The sequence below is a fragment of the Ambystoma mexicanum genome, chromosome 2p (assembly GCF_040938575.1).
Source record: "Ambystoma mexicanum isolate Mex_15411 chromosome 2p, UKY_AmexF1_1, whole genome shotgun sequence".
In the NCBI taxonomy this organism is placed as follows: Eukaryota; Metazoa; Chordata; class Amphibia; order Caudata; family Ambystomatidae; genus Ambystoma; species Ambystoma mexicanum.
Genome location: NC_090923.1, coordinates 445,930,058 through 445,947,465, shown reverse-complemented (window position 1 = coordinate 445,947,465; position 17,408 = coordinate 445,930,058). Strand labels below are relative to the sequence as shown.

Sequence of the window (17,408 nt, the reverse complement as noted above, 5' to 3'; positions counted from 1 at the left end):
TGGGTTAGAATCCCACCTATAAAGTTCAACCCTTCGTCTATGCGCATCGGCTTGTAGAATTCTGTAGATTGCCCGTGAACGATAAATTCACAATTGAAACGACCTAATTTTGTGTGGTGCAGGGATACATTCACAATTGAAACTGCCTAATTTTGTGTGGTGCAGTTTGTGTGAAAACAACATAACCTTATTCAACCTCGGAGGAGGGGTAGTGGTTCCTCTGACCTTTTCTTTCACACACTTGCGACACTGGCACATTATTTAAGAGGTTGCGAGGCCGAAGAAGTTCACTCCCACACTTACCCACTTTAAGTATAAGAGTAAATACTACTTGTGCTTGACTGCGGTACAAATCTCTTACATTATTTTGTTTTGTTGTGCAGCTGAAGCCCAGACATTGCTGGCAGCATCAGTAGAGAAGGAGCGTGCTGCTACTGAAGAGCTGATTTTCTTCAAGACCCAACTCTCGTCTGCCGAATCGCAGATTAGCCTGCTGAGGCAAGAAAAGAGCCGACTACAAGCTCAATTAGAAGTGGAAAAGGCACAGCTGAGCAAAGTAGAAGAGGAACACAGCAGGTACATATTTTGCTGGCACCTAAATATTGTCAGCTTGAAAGGACTTTGACTTTCCAATATCTGTTTTATCCCCATTCCTCTGCCTGCTGCAATGGTGTACACTCTTCTTGGTCTACATTTTTCCTTTATGCTATTGTACTTCGAATACTCCTCTTTCATTGCATCAGTTATTGTCTGGCTAAATGCTGTTCCTGTAAATGTAACTGCGTTGTTTAAATCAAAGGGGGAACATATATTGTTAAGTAAAACAAACAACTTTGCTTCAGTTGTTTTCTTGCAAATAATTGATATGCAAGTGCTCCTTAAAAATATAGTTGATGCATGTTAATAATCTGACTCTAACATGTACTTGTATGCGCCAGTTTGCAGCATGTAGATCTGTCTCAATAATAGTCTGTTTTTAAGTACGATTTATTAACTATTCCGTGAATTCCAGTACATTTCAGTAACACCTCACTCTTGTGACCCCAAGGGAGAGTTTCCAGAAGTTCTTCTCGTTGCTTTCCTCTTGTCAATGGGCAGTACTTGCTTTAGACTTCAATATCTTTTTTTTTTAAAACCAAAACCCAATACAATAGTGTATCTTCGTAACAATGATATACTTTGAAAGGGACCTTTCGTTTGAGAAGACTCCGGTTCCATTGCATTTCACTTTTTTGAAATGCCATCTAGATTATAATTCTGAAGTATCAAACTCTGTGGTTTTTATCTAGTGGTTTTATCTATTGGCTACGTTTTGTTGTCTTTTAATCTTAAACACCCAATGTGTGCCCTCTGGTGGTTATATTACCCTACATTGGTTTTAGTGCGTAGTCTGATGTGAGCTATTATTTAATTTTGGCTTCAAGCCGATATACCTAGTTGGTAGCCATTAGGGTACCAATGTATTTCTTTTAAGTCCTACTCTTGGCAATTTTGTTTTAAGCACATCCTATGTTTCAGATGAACCACGAGGCAGGCCTGAAATCGCTGTGCAAATGTGGGCTCTTTAGTTGTTATAAGTGGTGTAGACCACTTCCTGGACCTGGCCTGGTCTTATCACATTCTGTGGAGTTGATCGGGGTTGAGACAGAGTTAGGGGCCAACGAGATTGGTTTGCCACTTGTCCCTTAGTTTTTAGTCCCTTGCTGTGAATGGTGGGCTGGCATATGTTGAGACCCCAACACCTCATCTGCTATTCAGCACCGTCCTGGCTCACTCCTACTGTAGTCTTCGCTGTGGGACTGTTTTTGAAACTTTTTATTGTTTCAACTACAACTCCCAACCAGACCCTGCCTCCCTCTGTCAAACATTAATCTTCATTTGGAACATAAAAATGGATTGTCACTATTTACATAACATATACTTCACGCATCCTTGCATGTCCAGATATTGTTCCTCCTTCCACCTCTTCCCACCCACATGTGGTGCATCCAACTGCATGTGTTCCCATTCCTATTACTCGTATGTTCCCACAGTCTTTCTCCTTCAACATCTGCCAGAGTCTCTTGCACCTGCTGAATCAAATATTGCTTGTACGTTCCCCAAATGTCTTTAGGTCTAGCACATGGGTGCACCATTCTGCCATACTCCGTTTACATCTCAATGCAGTGAAGAATATCCTCCCTCCAGCATTCTATAGTAGTGTGCTTTGATCAAGCCCACATCATTGCTACACTTCATTTGGCTAACAGAGGACTGGCCAGTTTCCTCACTCGGCTGGCAATCTCCTGAGTATTACCTAGCAGGGTCACCACCGGATCAGGGTCCACTTCCTCCCCTATGACATCACTCCGTACATCAAACACTTCTTCCCAATACCACAGCACGGGTGGGCAGCTCCAGCCTACATGTATAAAATCTGCTGGTAACCTTGCACATCGGACACATTCATCCTCAGATTCAAGACCGAATGTATGCAGCAATGCCGGGGTGTAATAAAATTGGTGTAGGAATTTAAAATGAATCAACTTGAATCTACTGTTACTAGCTATTTTCCTCATCTGCACACAACAGTATTCACACACCTCATCAGCTACCACTCCACCCAGTGCAGCCTTCGTTTTCTCCTGTGATGATGCAGCACAATCTCTCCATACCTGCTGTATTTTCCTGAAGAGCATGGACATCCCCCTATCTATAGCTGCCGCTCCTAACCTTCCATCCAAAACGGGAGTCACCTCTGGTTCTGGTGGAGAAGTGGGGAATAAGCCCCTCAGTGAGTCTCTCAACCTGAAGTATAAAAACAAATCTAAGGGTGTGACAACTCCTCTACCCCTCAGTCCCTCCACCATTAAGAACTGTCCATCTGGGAACAGGTCCCAAAAACAGGAGATGTACAATTGTTTCGTACATCGGATAAACCCCAGCTCGCTGGTAAGTGGAACACCTGGAATGTGTATGATCGGGAGTCGCAAAGAGTATAGAACCTCTTCTTTTCCCTTCTTTTCAATGTAAGCCCACGATCTGCAAGTCAGGCTCACCATGTTTTCAACCTTGAACACTCTAACTGGCGATGTCAATATCACCGCCTGCAACATGAAGCAGGAAGCAAGGGCCCGCTCTACCTCCTGTCCGTCCCCTCTCCAAACCAGTACAATAGGACTTCCGCCTGTGCTGCTTTGTAATACATTGCCAAATCCAGCAACGTTAGACCCCCCCCCCCTATCCAACGGCACTGTACATTTTCACCATGACATGCGCGCTTCCTTACCCACCCAAATAAATAGTCACCACCGATTGCACATCCTGTAAATACAACTTGGGCAGCACCAATGGTACATATAAAAACAAATAAAGAAACGGGGGTAGCAAGACCATTTTGACCAACGATATCCTCCCATACAGATTACGTGGCAACCTCACCCGCCTATCGACCACACCTCGGTACAACACCAGTGCTATCAGTAAGTGGGTAAAGCACCAACTTTGTTGTGTTAATTTTCAAACCCGAGAATTCTCCAAACCTCATGATCAGGCTCAGATTAACCCGTGGGTTGCTAATGTAAATCACCAGATCGTCCGCATACAGGGAAATCACTACTTAAAACCTGTATCCCCCTATGCACATGTCCATCTCGAATTAACTCGGCCAGCGGCTTGATCGCCATTGCAAATAAAGACACTCCTGCCTTGTTCCCATCCTTAGTGGGATAACTGACGTTTAACTATTTAACCATGCTGGGGGCCGGGTGTAAAGTAATGAAACCATAGATACAAACTGTTCCCCCCATTCCCATCCCCATTCTACGCAGCACCATAAAATTAAAGGGCCATTCCATTGAGTCAAATGCCTTTTCGGCATCCAGTAGCACAGCACCTTCATCCTCTTGTCGTACCACAGGAAATAAACTAAACATCCTTCGCAAACCATAGGAGGTCGATTGCTCCAGGATAAACCTAGACTTATCAACCTATACACATTTGCGGATCAAAGGTGCCAATCTTGTTGCTAGCAGCTTAGCTAAGATTTTATTATATAGGGTTGATCAGCGAGTCAGATATTGTGCAGCATGGCACACATCAGCAGTAGGCCAAACGTAAGCTTGATACAGACCCGTCTGTGTCTGTGCGTCTGAGATATATATATATATATATATATATATATATATATATATATATATATATACACATACAAAAACTGCCTTAACATTTTATTCTATTGCCAGGTTGAGATCGAATTCTAATGTTCGAAGTAATTTGCGTCCTAAAAGTGATTACCACCTTCTTTCAATTGAAATCAGAACAAGCCATGAGCTAGAAAGGAATACATGCATTAATAGCCCGACCGCATTTTATGGTAAATGGAAAGGATTAAGTGTTTGGCATTATGTCTACATGAACCGCTTTAGTATAGATTAACATTTTGGGAGGGAGATCATTTACTGCTTGCAGGGCTCATAGTTTGCAGTAGACAGTAGACATTGTCTAGTGATAATTGACTATTGGCAAGTAAGAAATGGGTTGCTCTGTGTATGCATAGAATTGATGTGGCAAGTGTCTATTTATGGCTTGCTAGTAGCTTGCAACTTGGAATTTTTACTCATGTTACTTGCTTAGGTGAAAATGTTAAGCTTTTGAAGAAATGATGATTTGAGAGATGACTTACAAACCGGGTGCTAAGAATTGTGAAGTGGAACAATCCTGGCTGGACAAAACTTGTTAAGATAAGAAAAGGAAATTCTCCAGCATTGGATCTTACATAGATTCACATGCTATTGAATATTTCCCATCGTCCGATTGGGAATCCTTGTCAGCAACAAATAAATTTCAAAAATGCACAAGAAACTGCACTTACTTTAGTGTTGTATTAGACTTGTTTTGGGTAATTACACTCTAGCCCAGGGTTATCCAAATTCAGCCCTCGAGGGCCAGAAACATGTACATTTTCAGGATACCTCTCATTAATATTCATGACAAACTACAGCTTCAACTTTACACCTTTTGAAAAGCTATGGATACGTACTTTCCTGTTGTGGGCTTTGGAAAGTTCTACAATCATTAGGGGAGCATATGTTTACTTTGTGTTTCTACAGGGTAGAGTCAGTTGTCTTCCTCACCATGACTGATACCAAACTCAGAAAGTGCCTTTTTACAACCTGCTCTACTTGCAGATTTAAGAACATCTATGTGGAAGACGAGCATGAGAAGTATATTTACTGCCTTTACCCCAACCACAATTTTGATCTTGTTCAGTTTGCCAGTCTTTTTCTAACAAGACTTTGAAGGATAGGCAAAGGAGACTTTGCGCCACTGTACTGTATCCCCAGCCCCAATGTAGAGTGAATCCTCTCCCTTATCATTTGTTCTGATGAATTCAAATATTCCTAAATTAATTATATGTTTGTTATTAATCAACCCTATAATATAAAATCATGTGACGATTTTTGTACGTCCTACAGACATGGTTCTGCTGTCATTCTGTTCCACATTTAGCCCACTTTAATGGTATGCTGTCCAAATCTGCAATTCCTAAGGTGTTTGTGGTTTATTCACTGATGAAGGTGTGTACAAGTGACAATTTTGTGTAATGTTTTCTTGTTTTTCTGCAATGCTTCAAATTAGGGTTATTGTATATCCTACAGACATGGTTCTGGTGTGTTAAGCAAAAATTGATGTAGTAACACAGTGGGAGATTACGCAAAACTTGTCCTCTGGGTATTAGGTAACCCACCTTTTGGTATAGGCCTGTACTACACAATTTGGTAGTGTGAAGGAGCACCAGGCCTATCTCAAGAGAGGTAAATGTGAGCTGTAGAGCTGTAGCAATGAAATCTATAAATAAGGTTTGTAGTTATAAATAATTATTTGTTTAACAGCAGTTTTTAAATAAGCATTCTTTAAAAAGGGCAATTTATGTAACAATCAAATATACTTTAAAACACTTTTCCAGAATCAACCCAAAGCTCGTAGATACTCTTTAGAGATGCTTTTTACACACTTCCTACACCCTGAGATGACTTAAGGGAAGGAAAAAGGTTAAACAGGTTATCAGAGCATTTGAGCACTTAAATCTTCCAATGAAGTCCAGACAAAAACCTTTCCCAGCAATAATAGTTTAAAACCAAACCGTCTGAGGGACAGTAAATATCAAAGTCAAATGGACTAGAAGAGTCTGCAGGGAGCCAGGATAGCCAAAGTCAATTGCAGCACAGTCTATGGAGCTGAGGCACTTCTTAGATAACAAAGTCTTGCACAAAGTTAGAGTTTGTTGAAGAAAAATCACTGTAGGGTTACAAGCTGTTACACCTGTGAAGGATAGAGCTGAAATCGGCTCTAGCAAAGTAGCTGCAAGTCTTAACTGAGAAGAGCAAAGCTAAAGACACTCCAAGTCGGAACTGTTTCTTTTGTTAGAAGAAGAGTGGTCTAGCTGGCTACTGTCCGGTTGCAGTGATGCAGATCCTGGGTTCCTGGGCCTCAATCGTGGGGACAAGAGGGAGGAGGCCAGAGGATTCCTGCAGCAGCAATTCGGAGGTCAGCGACAGCTAGGAGCTCTTTTTCAGCTCAGCAGCACTTCACGGTTTCAGTGCTCGGATAACAGCACCACCGTGAATCTTGGACACAGGTTGGGCTTCCTTCACTCTTTGAGTCCTGCACTCTGGTGAGGGGACTCGAGCTCTGGTCGTCCTGCTTCTGGAGGGTCATTAGTAGACTCCTGGATCTTCTGGCCGGATTGCATATGTTGCACTTGACTACGGATTTCTCGACCCGTGGCACTCGGTTACTGCAGCAGCAAAGAAGTACAGGCAGTCGGGGAAGATGGTCCAATGGAGTTCGTCTCAGGGTTAGTTGGTCCCACTAACCCAATGGAAGAGGTTGTCCCTTCCGGAGCTTCTCTTGTCAATCAGAAAAAGGAGTATCGGCACAGCAGCAGGGCTTCACCGGGCAATTCAAAGGTCCAGGAGAATGCAGTAAACTTTGGTCACGGTTTCTTCACCGGTTTGTTCTTCCCAGTGATCATCTCTGTCTTCAGTCCCAAAACCTTCACCTTTTAAGCAGGTTTCTCCCAGTCATGCACAGCCTAGCTGTCACTCAAACAGCCGGATGTTTGTCCTTAAAGGACAGCCAATCAGGACTGGGTGCATTCAGGCATTCCTAAAGACAAAGGAGGTCAGAGTTTCGGGAACCTCCCTCACTTCCTGCCATTCCAGACACACTGGAACCAGAGGCCGGGTTTCAGTACTGCAGCCCGCCAAAGGCAAAAATAACAAAGGACTCAAACCTGGCTTGGCGCGCAGAGTAAAACCTAAAAACGACCTCACAACCAGAAAATGGCAAAAAAAGACCGGGGCCATTTTGACAAACTGGTCACCCATGGTTGCAATACTGCCGCTGAGGACTCGGCCTCTGATAGAAAAGCACAATGGTAGGAAAATTAAACCACTGCCACCAGCTATTTACAGTAGTGACGCTAACATAAACAATGTTACATGAATAGGTAGGAAAAAGGGCTTCTAAGTAACCCCCTAGCACTCCACATAAGATGGGGTTTGCTGGACCTACAAAGAGAAAAGGTAAGTAAATTCAATTTCACTTTACTATTCTTGGGAACAGTAGTTCACACCAGAAAAGGTATTTAAACCTTAGGAGAAATCTAAAGGATTTCTCTGTGACACTGCACTGAAGTTGATGTGTGTCTCCAAACAAAAAGTAGGTGGCTATGGAGTTTGTCAGACTCCAAAAACAAAGGAAACACAATCCAAATCAGGTCAAAACGCATGCAAGAGTGATAAAAAAGGGCTCACTCATTCCAGGGTTAAAATGAAAAACCCCTAAAGTCCAGCAAAAGAGCTGGGGGTCTCTAAGGTCGGGGGAATTAAGCACTTAAAATGAAAATTCTCCCTAACACTGTGTCATTCCGTTCCACATTTAGCCCACTTTAATGGTATGCTGTCCAAACTGCAATTCCTAAGGCATTTGAAGTTCATTCACTCGAGATCATACACTGAGGAAGTTGTGTATAAGTGACGATTTTTGTTATGTTTCATGAGTCTTGTGGCATTCAGTTACACATGCATCCAACTTTGATGGTCTACTGACCAAATCTACAATTCGTAAGGTGTGTGAAGTTTACTAACTGACATTAACTGATGAAGTTTTGTGATGAACTTGTGTAAGTGATCAGTGACAGTACCATAACAATTTGAATTGGGGTCATTGTATGCCCTAAAGATATAACTTTGCTGGTATACTGTCCAACGGGGGGGGAGGGGGGGGTTGGGGGTGTCGCACCAAAGGTGCAATGTGGGCGCATCCCCCAGGGTTGGACGCTGAAGGGGCAGAGCCCCCTTTGTATGTATATAAAATAAGTACATTTAAAAAAAGTCATGGCAGACACAAAACAACAAGTTAGGGGGGGGGAGCCCATTGATGTCTGTGGAGGGAAAGTACCAACAAGAAAATATTTCCTAACAGGCCTCATGCATGTCCTGCTTTACAGGTAACTGTTTAGATTGTAGGCTGGGCAGGTCAAAGCACCTTGCAACATCAGGAACTTGGAAAGCTTCAGTTCATTTCATGTTTTGTAATGTTTTCATTCTACTTCTGCACTAACTGCAATTCTGACTTTCCTGCTTATATAAGTGCAGACCTAGCCTTGTTATCAACACATCCTTAAACCTTATTATTTGACTTCCGCCGTATAGTAAAAAAGTGGTCTGTTTTTTGAAGATATGTATGTGTTGTATATGCTGAAGAAAATAACGGCATGACACACCAACTCATTATCCCACCTTGAAAAAAATTAATTGTTAACTCTAGTTCATTTTTAGTCGTGAAAATATTTTATTGACTAATCTTAAAATTGAAATGGTTTTTCAAATTCTTTTTGTCAATGTCAGGTATCAGGTCGAGCTGGAGAATCTAAAATCCGAATACAATAAAGCCTGTGAAGATGCAAAGAGAGAGAAGGTGAATGCAACTTCTCTGTATTCATTCTTAATATTGGTATAAATATGGCTAGTCTCATTTCTAATTCTGAAACCTAATGATTGCTATATAGTATTTTTCAAAATATGATTTTTCATGTATACCTTTGGCAAAACAAAGCAATAAACATAAACTAGACTAAGACAGTTTAGCCACTGGAAACATGTTAGGGTTTGCAGCGGATGGATTTTGTAATAAACTGTGTCCCATTCTTCTTTTGTAGACACTTTTGAGCAGCCAATTGGAAATGGAGAAAATGAGGGTCGAACAAGAAAAAAAGAAAGCCATTCTTGTCCAGGAAGCAATTAAAGAAAGGGTAATACACTTTTGAAGGCACTCTCTTGAAAATATGTGGAAAATGTGTCCAATAAAGTCATTCATTTGCACCCCCACACCCCTCGTAAATAGGAGTATGAGCATGTTCCCTATATGTCGCTTTCATGAATCCTCTTTGTCGTTGAATGTTCTGGTACAGAGTCTTCAAGCAGTTCCTGTATAAATAAATGACCAAAAATATTTATCAGTGTAGGATATATTATAACGGGGTCCACCAAGGATCTGCTATATATTTCATGGCTCTATTAAGAATGCTATTGTGATATTAGGTGCACAAGCTGAAACACACACATTATGTTCCCGTCCTGTTGCATATTTGGGTCTCTTATTCCTAAATAACAAACAGACTTATTTTTCTGTCTTCGAATGTCATTCTGATTGTACGGTTCAGTGTATGTATTCTGTTAAAATAACATTTAAGTGACATACATAAAAATCTTTTCAATCATTCATTGCCATCATTTTCAAAAATAGCAATTGGGAAGGTGATGATGTGCAATTATATATATATATTTCTGAGGCTTGTGGAATCTGCTTAGATTCACATGCTGTGCATAGGCCGACATCTAGTGGAAGCTGCAGAGTATTACAGTTTGTTTTTCGAAAGTCGAAAATGGGCGTCGACACAGGCGTGCCAGTAATACTATCCCTAGTGTGACGTCCACTGTACCCAAGATCCCTCACGCGTGTAGGATCCTCAGATTGTTTTTTTCCGCCATACTGGTCGGAAGCATCTTGCGGAGTTCCCTGGCCTTAGCCATACTTTTGCTGTTATTATAATTTTAATTCTTATTCATTCCCTTCCCCACCCCAACGTCGACCCTCAACCTCGACGACGGCTGGAGAAGTCATCGACCGTCGACTGCTGCACGACGGATCTGGGCCTCGGTAGGCCGCTGGCCTCGGCCCGGGCCTAGTAGGCCGCTGGCCTCGGCCCTTACAAGTAGGGAGAGTGGGGGGTGGTACATACTCTTCACTCTTGATATATAGTTACATTTATATATATTCCTACACTTAGCAGCCCGCTGCCTTAAGGTGCGTATGGAGGGTACCCCTTTTCAATTCTGCCCCAAGTGCAATCGCAAATACCCTTGGGTCGACAGGCACGCCACGTGCAATCTCTGCTTGCCGAGGGATCACCCCGAAGCGAACTGCAGAGCGTGTAGTAGGTTTAAACCTAAGACACTTAAGGACCGTTCGACAAAGCGTTGGGCCCACCACGCCAGGCAGGAGGCCATGGCAGCGGAGGGCGCCTTCAGCGATGGCAGCGACGCCGTACTTTCGGACGGCGAGGGCATTACGGCGTCGAAAGACAGCCGACGAGCGCAGGTCCCCGACCTCGGAAGGTCGTCCGGCAGGGCGGCTATGGGGAAGACCCCCGGCGACGCAAGCGCTACACACCTAACACACACTAAACACACTAAGACCAACCGGACCTCGACGACGTCGACTTCCCGGAAAGAGGCACAAAAAGAACGGTCCGACTCGGTGTCCTCTGGGCGCTCTCGATCGAGATCGCCTCACGACGCAAGGCAATCATCCACTCTTGCCAAGAGTGCCTCGCTACACACATTAACGGAAGTTCGATCGTCGGGAGACGAAGACGACTTCCACCCCCAGGCCGCGCTCCAAGATACCGAGACCGCGGTTAACACCAGTGAGGCCCCACGCCCGAAGCACACAGATACCTTTCCAGACCCTCGACGCCAGGCGTCGAAAGTCTCTGGGGCCCCCAAGGGACAGGGAAAACATTTTTCCACGCACGGGGAAGGGGGGAAACAGCGGAAAGCACAGCCTTCCACCCCTGTAAAGCCATCCTCCCACCCTAGGCAGACAAGCAAACACAAGTCTACCCTTGAAAAGTCCCATAAATCACCTGCTAAAGTAATACCCTGTTCCAGGGAATGGTCCAGTGAAGACATAGACAGGGTTATGTCTAGGATGTCTTCCTTAGCTGATTTTTATGATAAGAACCCAGAACACTTTCTTTCATATAACCCTCAAGGGGCCACACCCTCAGGCTCCTCCGATCCCATCCCGCTAAGTAAAAAGCCCCGGGTCGAAAGACCTGAACCCTTCGAGGTTCAGCCTTACTCCACTCCATATTCTACTCCACTCCCCAGTTACCAGGGACAAGTTTTCCCTGGAGAGGACCAGGAGTTTGACATTATGGAAGAACAAACCGGGACAGATTACTATGCGGAGGATGAGGACCTGGAGGAGGGAGAAGATGAGCAGGAAATTTACAGAGTAGATTCCCCAGTACAAAGCGAAGCCCCAGTTACTGACTCTCCAGTTGATAACCAGCCCCTCCTTAACGAGGTTCTCGCTCGAGCAGCGGAACACTTCCACATCGACACCCACGGTGTACAGGAGGAAAGGGACTTCGCGGAGGAGTTTGTAGGAGAGAGAAGACCAGTCGCTCAGACCATCCCTATCCTCAAATCCATCCAACGAAGAATAGATCCTTCCCTGGTGAATCCGAACCTCACCAGAGCTGTCAACCCCAGAATTGAAAAGATTTTCCGGGCAGCCCAGTCTGACCCTCTGTATATAAGGGGACATCTTAAACCAGATTCCCTAGTGGTTACCAACACTAGAAAAAGGGCTGGCACGCCCTTATCTTCATCAGAAGCTCCTCCCGACAAGGAGAGCAAAAAACTTTACGGGTTTGGCAGGAAGGTAGCCTCAACGTCCGCCTACCAAGCAAGGATTGCGAATTCCACCACCCTGTTGGCTAGTTACAATTGCCATCAATGGGAAGAAGTCGCGGCGCTCATTGCCTCTGCTCCAGAACCATTAAAGGGCCAGCTGGCTCGGATCTCGGCAGAAGGGAGAGCCGTGTCTGGTTGCATTTTAAAAGCAACTTTCGACGCCGCTGACAACGCAGGGAGATTGATAGCAGAAGGTACTGTTATCAAAAGACATGCGTGGTTACGGCAGTCGGGATTCAAGACAGAAACCCAGGCTTCTTTAATAGACAAGCCAGTGGAACCCGACCTATTGTTTGGGAAAGCGGTCGAAGACGCACTTAAAAATGCCAAAGATGAATATGAGACTCTCAAATCCCTTGGCCAGCTTACCAACAAACCCCCTAACCAGAGGGGGAACAGTAATTTTCGTCGCCCACGCGGACAAAATTCACAAAGAGGCAACTATGCCCAGGGACAGGGTACACAATGGAATAACAACCAGCAGTCTACCCAGAGTTACGGCAGGGGTAACAAGAGAGGTCGTGGAAGAGGCAGAGGCAGCCCCAACAAGGGAGGTGGCACGCCTCCACCAAAACAGTGACGCTCAGTTCAGGGTCCCTTGCCACGCAACCCCAGTAGGGGGACGCATTTCCACCTTCACCCAGGCTTGGGAAGGGATCACCTCAGACAGATGGGTGCTGTCAACAGTATCCGCAGGATATTGTATAGAACTACTGCAGCGTCCCCGGAACCATCCTCCACGACAAAGAGTGCACTCCCTAGAGCATCAAAGGATCCTTCTCGAGGAGATCGCCATTCTGCTAGAAAAGGACGCGATAGAACTCGTCCCAGGACACCAGGTAAACAAGGGTATCTATTCAACTTACTTCCTTGTGCCAAAGAAAGATTTGACAATGCGCCCAGTATTGGACTTGCGGCCTGCCAACAAGTATGTCAAGCCCCAAAAATTCCGTATGACCACGCTACAAGGGGTAATCCCCCTCCTAAAAAAGGGGGATTACATGGCAACCTTGGATATGAAAGATGCTTATTTTCATATTTCCATGCTCCCAGCGCACAGAAAGTACTTGCGCTTCAAGGTAGACAGTCGCCACTACCAATTCAAGGTACTGCCCTTCGGGATAGCTTCTGCACCAAGGGTATTCACCAAGGTACTGGCGGTGGCGGCTGCACACCTACGCAGGGAAGCAATCCCGGTGTACCCTTATCTGGACGACTGGCTCATAAGGGGGGAAACCCCAGGAATTTGCAGGTCAAACATTCAGAGGACTATCGACCTCCTCCACGAATTAGGCTTCTCTATCAACGAGAAAAAGTCAAGTCTGGTGCCAAGCACCTCAAAACAGTTTCTAGGGGCTATCCTAGATACTCAGAAAGGATTGACCTTCCCTTCGGAAGAGAGAATTCGGAATATACTTCTGCAAATTCCGCATTATCAGTCAGGTCAACAGATAACAGTACGCAAAGCTATGCGGTTACTGGGCATGATGGCGTCATGCATTTACCTGGTCCCCCACGCGCGTCTGCGCATGCGTCCCATGCAGGAATGGTTGGCGAAACAGTGGTCTCAGGCAAGTGGTCATTGGGACGATCTAGTGGTCGTTTCGCCAACACTCGTACAGAGCCTACACTGGTGGACAAGAGAGAATCTCGCAAAGGGGAAACCCTTTTACGATCCCGAAGTACAAGCCGTGGTGACTACAGATGCATGCCTGACTGGGTGGGGAGCTCACCATCTCCACCACACAGCTCAGGGTCTCTGGTCTCACTCAGTAGCCAAGAACCACATCAATCTGCTAGAGCTTCTGGCAGTATTCCGAGCGCTAAAGGCGTTCGAGCCCCATCTACTGAACTTGTCGGTGCAGATCAGGACGGACAGCACGACAGCCATGTTCTATCTAAACAAGCAAGGGGGGACTCGTTCACCAAATCTGTCCAAGCTTGCCCAGAAAATCTGGATATGGGCACTCAGACGGAACATCTTCCTGTCATCGCAACATGTTCCAGGGGAGCTCAATTCCCTAGCGGATGCTCTAAGCAGAGACCCCCTCCCAGAAGAACACGAATGGGTCCTTCACAGAGACGTGGTAGAAGATCTCTTCTCTCAGTGGGGTTTCCCCACTATAGACCTATTCGCCACAAGCGAAAACAAACAATGCCCAGGATTTGCATCCAGGTTCCCCCAACCGGACTCCCAAGGGAATGCCCTGTGGATGAACTGGTCAGGGATGTTTGCGTACGCTTTTCCACCAACTCCTCTCATCAGGAAGGTGGTGTACAAGATGAACAAGGAATCGATGACCCTCATCCTAGTTGCTCCCATGTGGGCGAGACAACCATGGTTTCCACACCTACGCAGGATGGCGGTGTGCGAACCCATCAGACTCCCAGCCTGGTACAACCTACTGTCCCAGCAACAGGGTCAAACAGTGCATCAGGAACCCAACTCTATGAACCTAGCAGCATGGCTCCTGAAGTCATAGAGTTTGGACATCTCAAATTACCACAGAGGTGTATGGACATTCTAAAGGAGTCCAGGAAACCAAATACAAGGCACTGTTACTTTGATAAGTGGAAAAGATTCGTTATCTGGTGCCAGAATAAACAAATCAACCCGGTTGATTGCACTCCTTCCAACGTTGTGACATACATGCTCCACCTGCTGGATGCAGGGTTGGTTTTTAACTCACTGAAAGTACACCTGGCAGCCCTCTCGGCTTACACCACATCCCATAACAAGGTCTCGTGGTGGAAAGTGCCAGTGGTTAAAGCCTTCATGGAAGGAGTAAAGAGACTTCACCCTCCTATTTCGAACCCACCGCCAGGATGGGACCTCAACGTGGTGCTAGCTAAGCTCATGGGACCCCCATTCGAACCCATGCATAAAAGTAGTCTCAAACACCTGACTTATAAAACGGCCTTCTTAGTAGCCATTACCTCCATAAGAAGGGTCAGTGAAATTCAGGCTCTGTCAGTGCAAGATCCTTTCTTTACTATCCACAAGGACAAACTGGTTTTACGCACACACCCTAGGTTCTCACCTAAATTCATATCCAAGTTCCATGTAAACCAGTCCATCGAGCTTCCGGCTTTCTTCCAAAACCCGCAAAGCTCGGCTGAGGTGAAACTACACACCCTAGATGTGCGTAGGGCGGTCCTATACTATGTAAATAAAACCAGACCGCTAAGGAAAACAGATCAACTGTTTGTCTCCGTAGCTACAGGCAGAGAGGGGGATCGCGTCTCTAAAGGCGCTATCTCGAAGTGGATTATCAACTGTATACAGCTGTGTTACTCTCTTTCTGAAAAGACTCTGCCTTTTACGCCAAGGGCCCACTCTACTAGAGGCATTGGTGCCACTCTGGCTTTCATTGCAAATGTTCCCCTCGACACCATTTGCAAAGCGGCTACTTGGAGCTCTATTCACACTTTTACTCAGCATTACTGCATTGACACTCATTCCAAGACAGATACACAAGTGGGACAAGCGGTTCTAAGACACCTGTTTGCTCATGACCCTTCTCACATCCCACCTCCTTCTTCTGGTACTGCTCGCTAATCTATGCACAGCATGTGATCTAAGCAGATTCCACAAGCCTCAGAAGGGATACATTACTCACCGTAATCGTATTTCTGATGCTTGTATCTGCTTAGATTCACATGCGACCCACCCTTCCTCCCCTCCGAGAGAAGGCGCATGATTGCTTGTAGTCTTACCTTTCTGTTTATCTGCTTGGATTATCTGTACTCACGCTACTCCTCATGCTTCCTCATGTCAGAAAAAATACAATCTGAGGATCCTACACGCGTGAGGGATCTTGGGTACAGTGGACGTCACACTAGGGATAGTATTACTGGCACGCCTGTGTCGACGCCCATTTTCGACTTTCGAAAAACAAACTGTAATACTCCGCAGCTTCCACTAGATGTCGGCCTATGCACAGCATGTGAATCTAAGCAGATACAAGCATCAGAAATACGATTACGGTGAGTAATGTATCCCATATATATATATATATATATATATATATATATATATATATATATATAATCACTTCCTGGTTATAGTGTGAGAAGTGCCATACAGCACACGCTGAAGCGTTACTCTCCTGTCTCAGAGTTTCGTCTTTATCGAGCGTAATGTCATGAAATTGACCATGAATCTCCTTGCGCCGAAACATTTCAAGGCAAGTCTTCCTTACGTTATGAGATGAGAGATTCTGAGAGTTTTACTTGCAAGTAGTGATTTGTTTCAATGGCATGTCTAAAAAAACAAACAAAAAAAAGTCCCTAATTGTTTTTTTTATAGATGGATTTCTACAATCTGGCCTGGTGAACAGATTATAGAAGGCCACCCTAGTTCTGAAGAACAGGGATGCTCTGAGAGGTTGGCCATAACCCATCAAGGCATGTGTGGAGAGGCTTGGTCTTAGGAGAAAGTGAGTGAGTGGGTTCAGGGGTCCACAATGAGTCCACACAGTGAAGCACACAATAATTCAATTTAAACGGGTAAGTACAAAAGGAGACTATTTATTATAGGCCCAAAGTCAAAAACACACGCTACAAAATGAATTCAGCAAGTAGCAACATTGCACAGCATTGAATTATAAAACATATATACAGTCCAGGGCTTGCAAAATCTACTAGCCAAATAGCATTGGCAAGAAGTTTTTATGAAGCGGGAGTACCATTTGCATGCTACTCACACTTGCTGGCGAGTAAGGGGATGTTAGAAACGTATTTTTCATGTACTGCAAACACACTTTGTAAGGGCTGTAGTGAGGCACACAGTACTTGGAGCATATCATTGGTTCAAGGAAACACTGACACACTAGCAGTTTTATATAAAAATAGTTATTTATTTTTTATACACTAAGGTTTTTAGAAAATGTCATGCAAGTACTATCCACACAGTAAAATCACAGTATAATAAAAGGTAGCACACTTTAAATCACAAATGTAGAGCAACACTAAAGTTAGTGCAAACTGTTAATACTAATAAGCAACCTTAGGTTAACTCTTGCAACTTTAGTTAACTCTTTCTTAACCAAGTCAAACCCTATAGTAAATGAGCCACAAAGAGTCAAGGGGGGCACTGGGGATCCAGTGACCATGGGCTGAGGAGAAAAGATGTAGATAAGCAGCAAACAGAACAATGTCTATGAGGATATCTTCAGGTTTTCAGGTAGATAAGTTAGTTTTAGCAATTTAGAGCCAATTGGGTTGTTCACCCCAATGGGACTCGGTGTACCCTGGAGGGGGGTGCAAGTAACCGCTTAACTGCAGCTCTCCAAGAACACCTGAGCAACGCAACAAGACCAAGGTAAGTACCTAGGCTTGGAACTGTACCTTATCAATGAAGAACTTGGTGCAGCA

At 44.7% G+C, this 17,408-nt stretch overlaps 1 protein-coding gene across 2 annotated transcripts in view; it reads left to right on the top strand.

Moving 5' to 3' along the window:
- Positions 1–17,408, top strand: part of TMF1 (TATA element modulatory factor 1) — a 418,170-nt gene that overhangs the window by 278,360 nt on the left and 122,402 nt on the right. For both annotated transcript variants that reach the window (XM_069643800.1, XM_069643801.1), the window contains exons 11-13: positions 384–576; positions 8,895–8,964; positions 9,206–9,298. In XM_069643800.1, the coding sequence (XP_069499901.1) occupies positions 384–576; positions 8,895–8,964; positions 9,206–9,298 (356 nt within the window). The remainder of the gene's footprint in view (positions 1–383; positions 577–8,894; positions 8,965–9,205; positions 9,299–17,408) is intronic.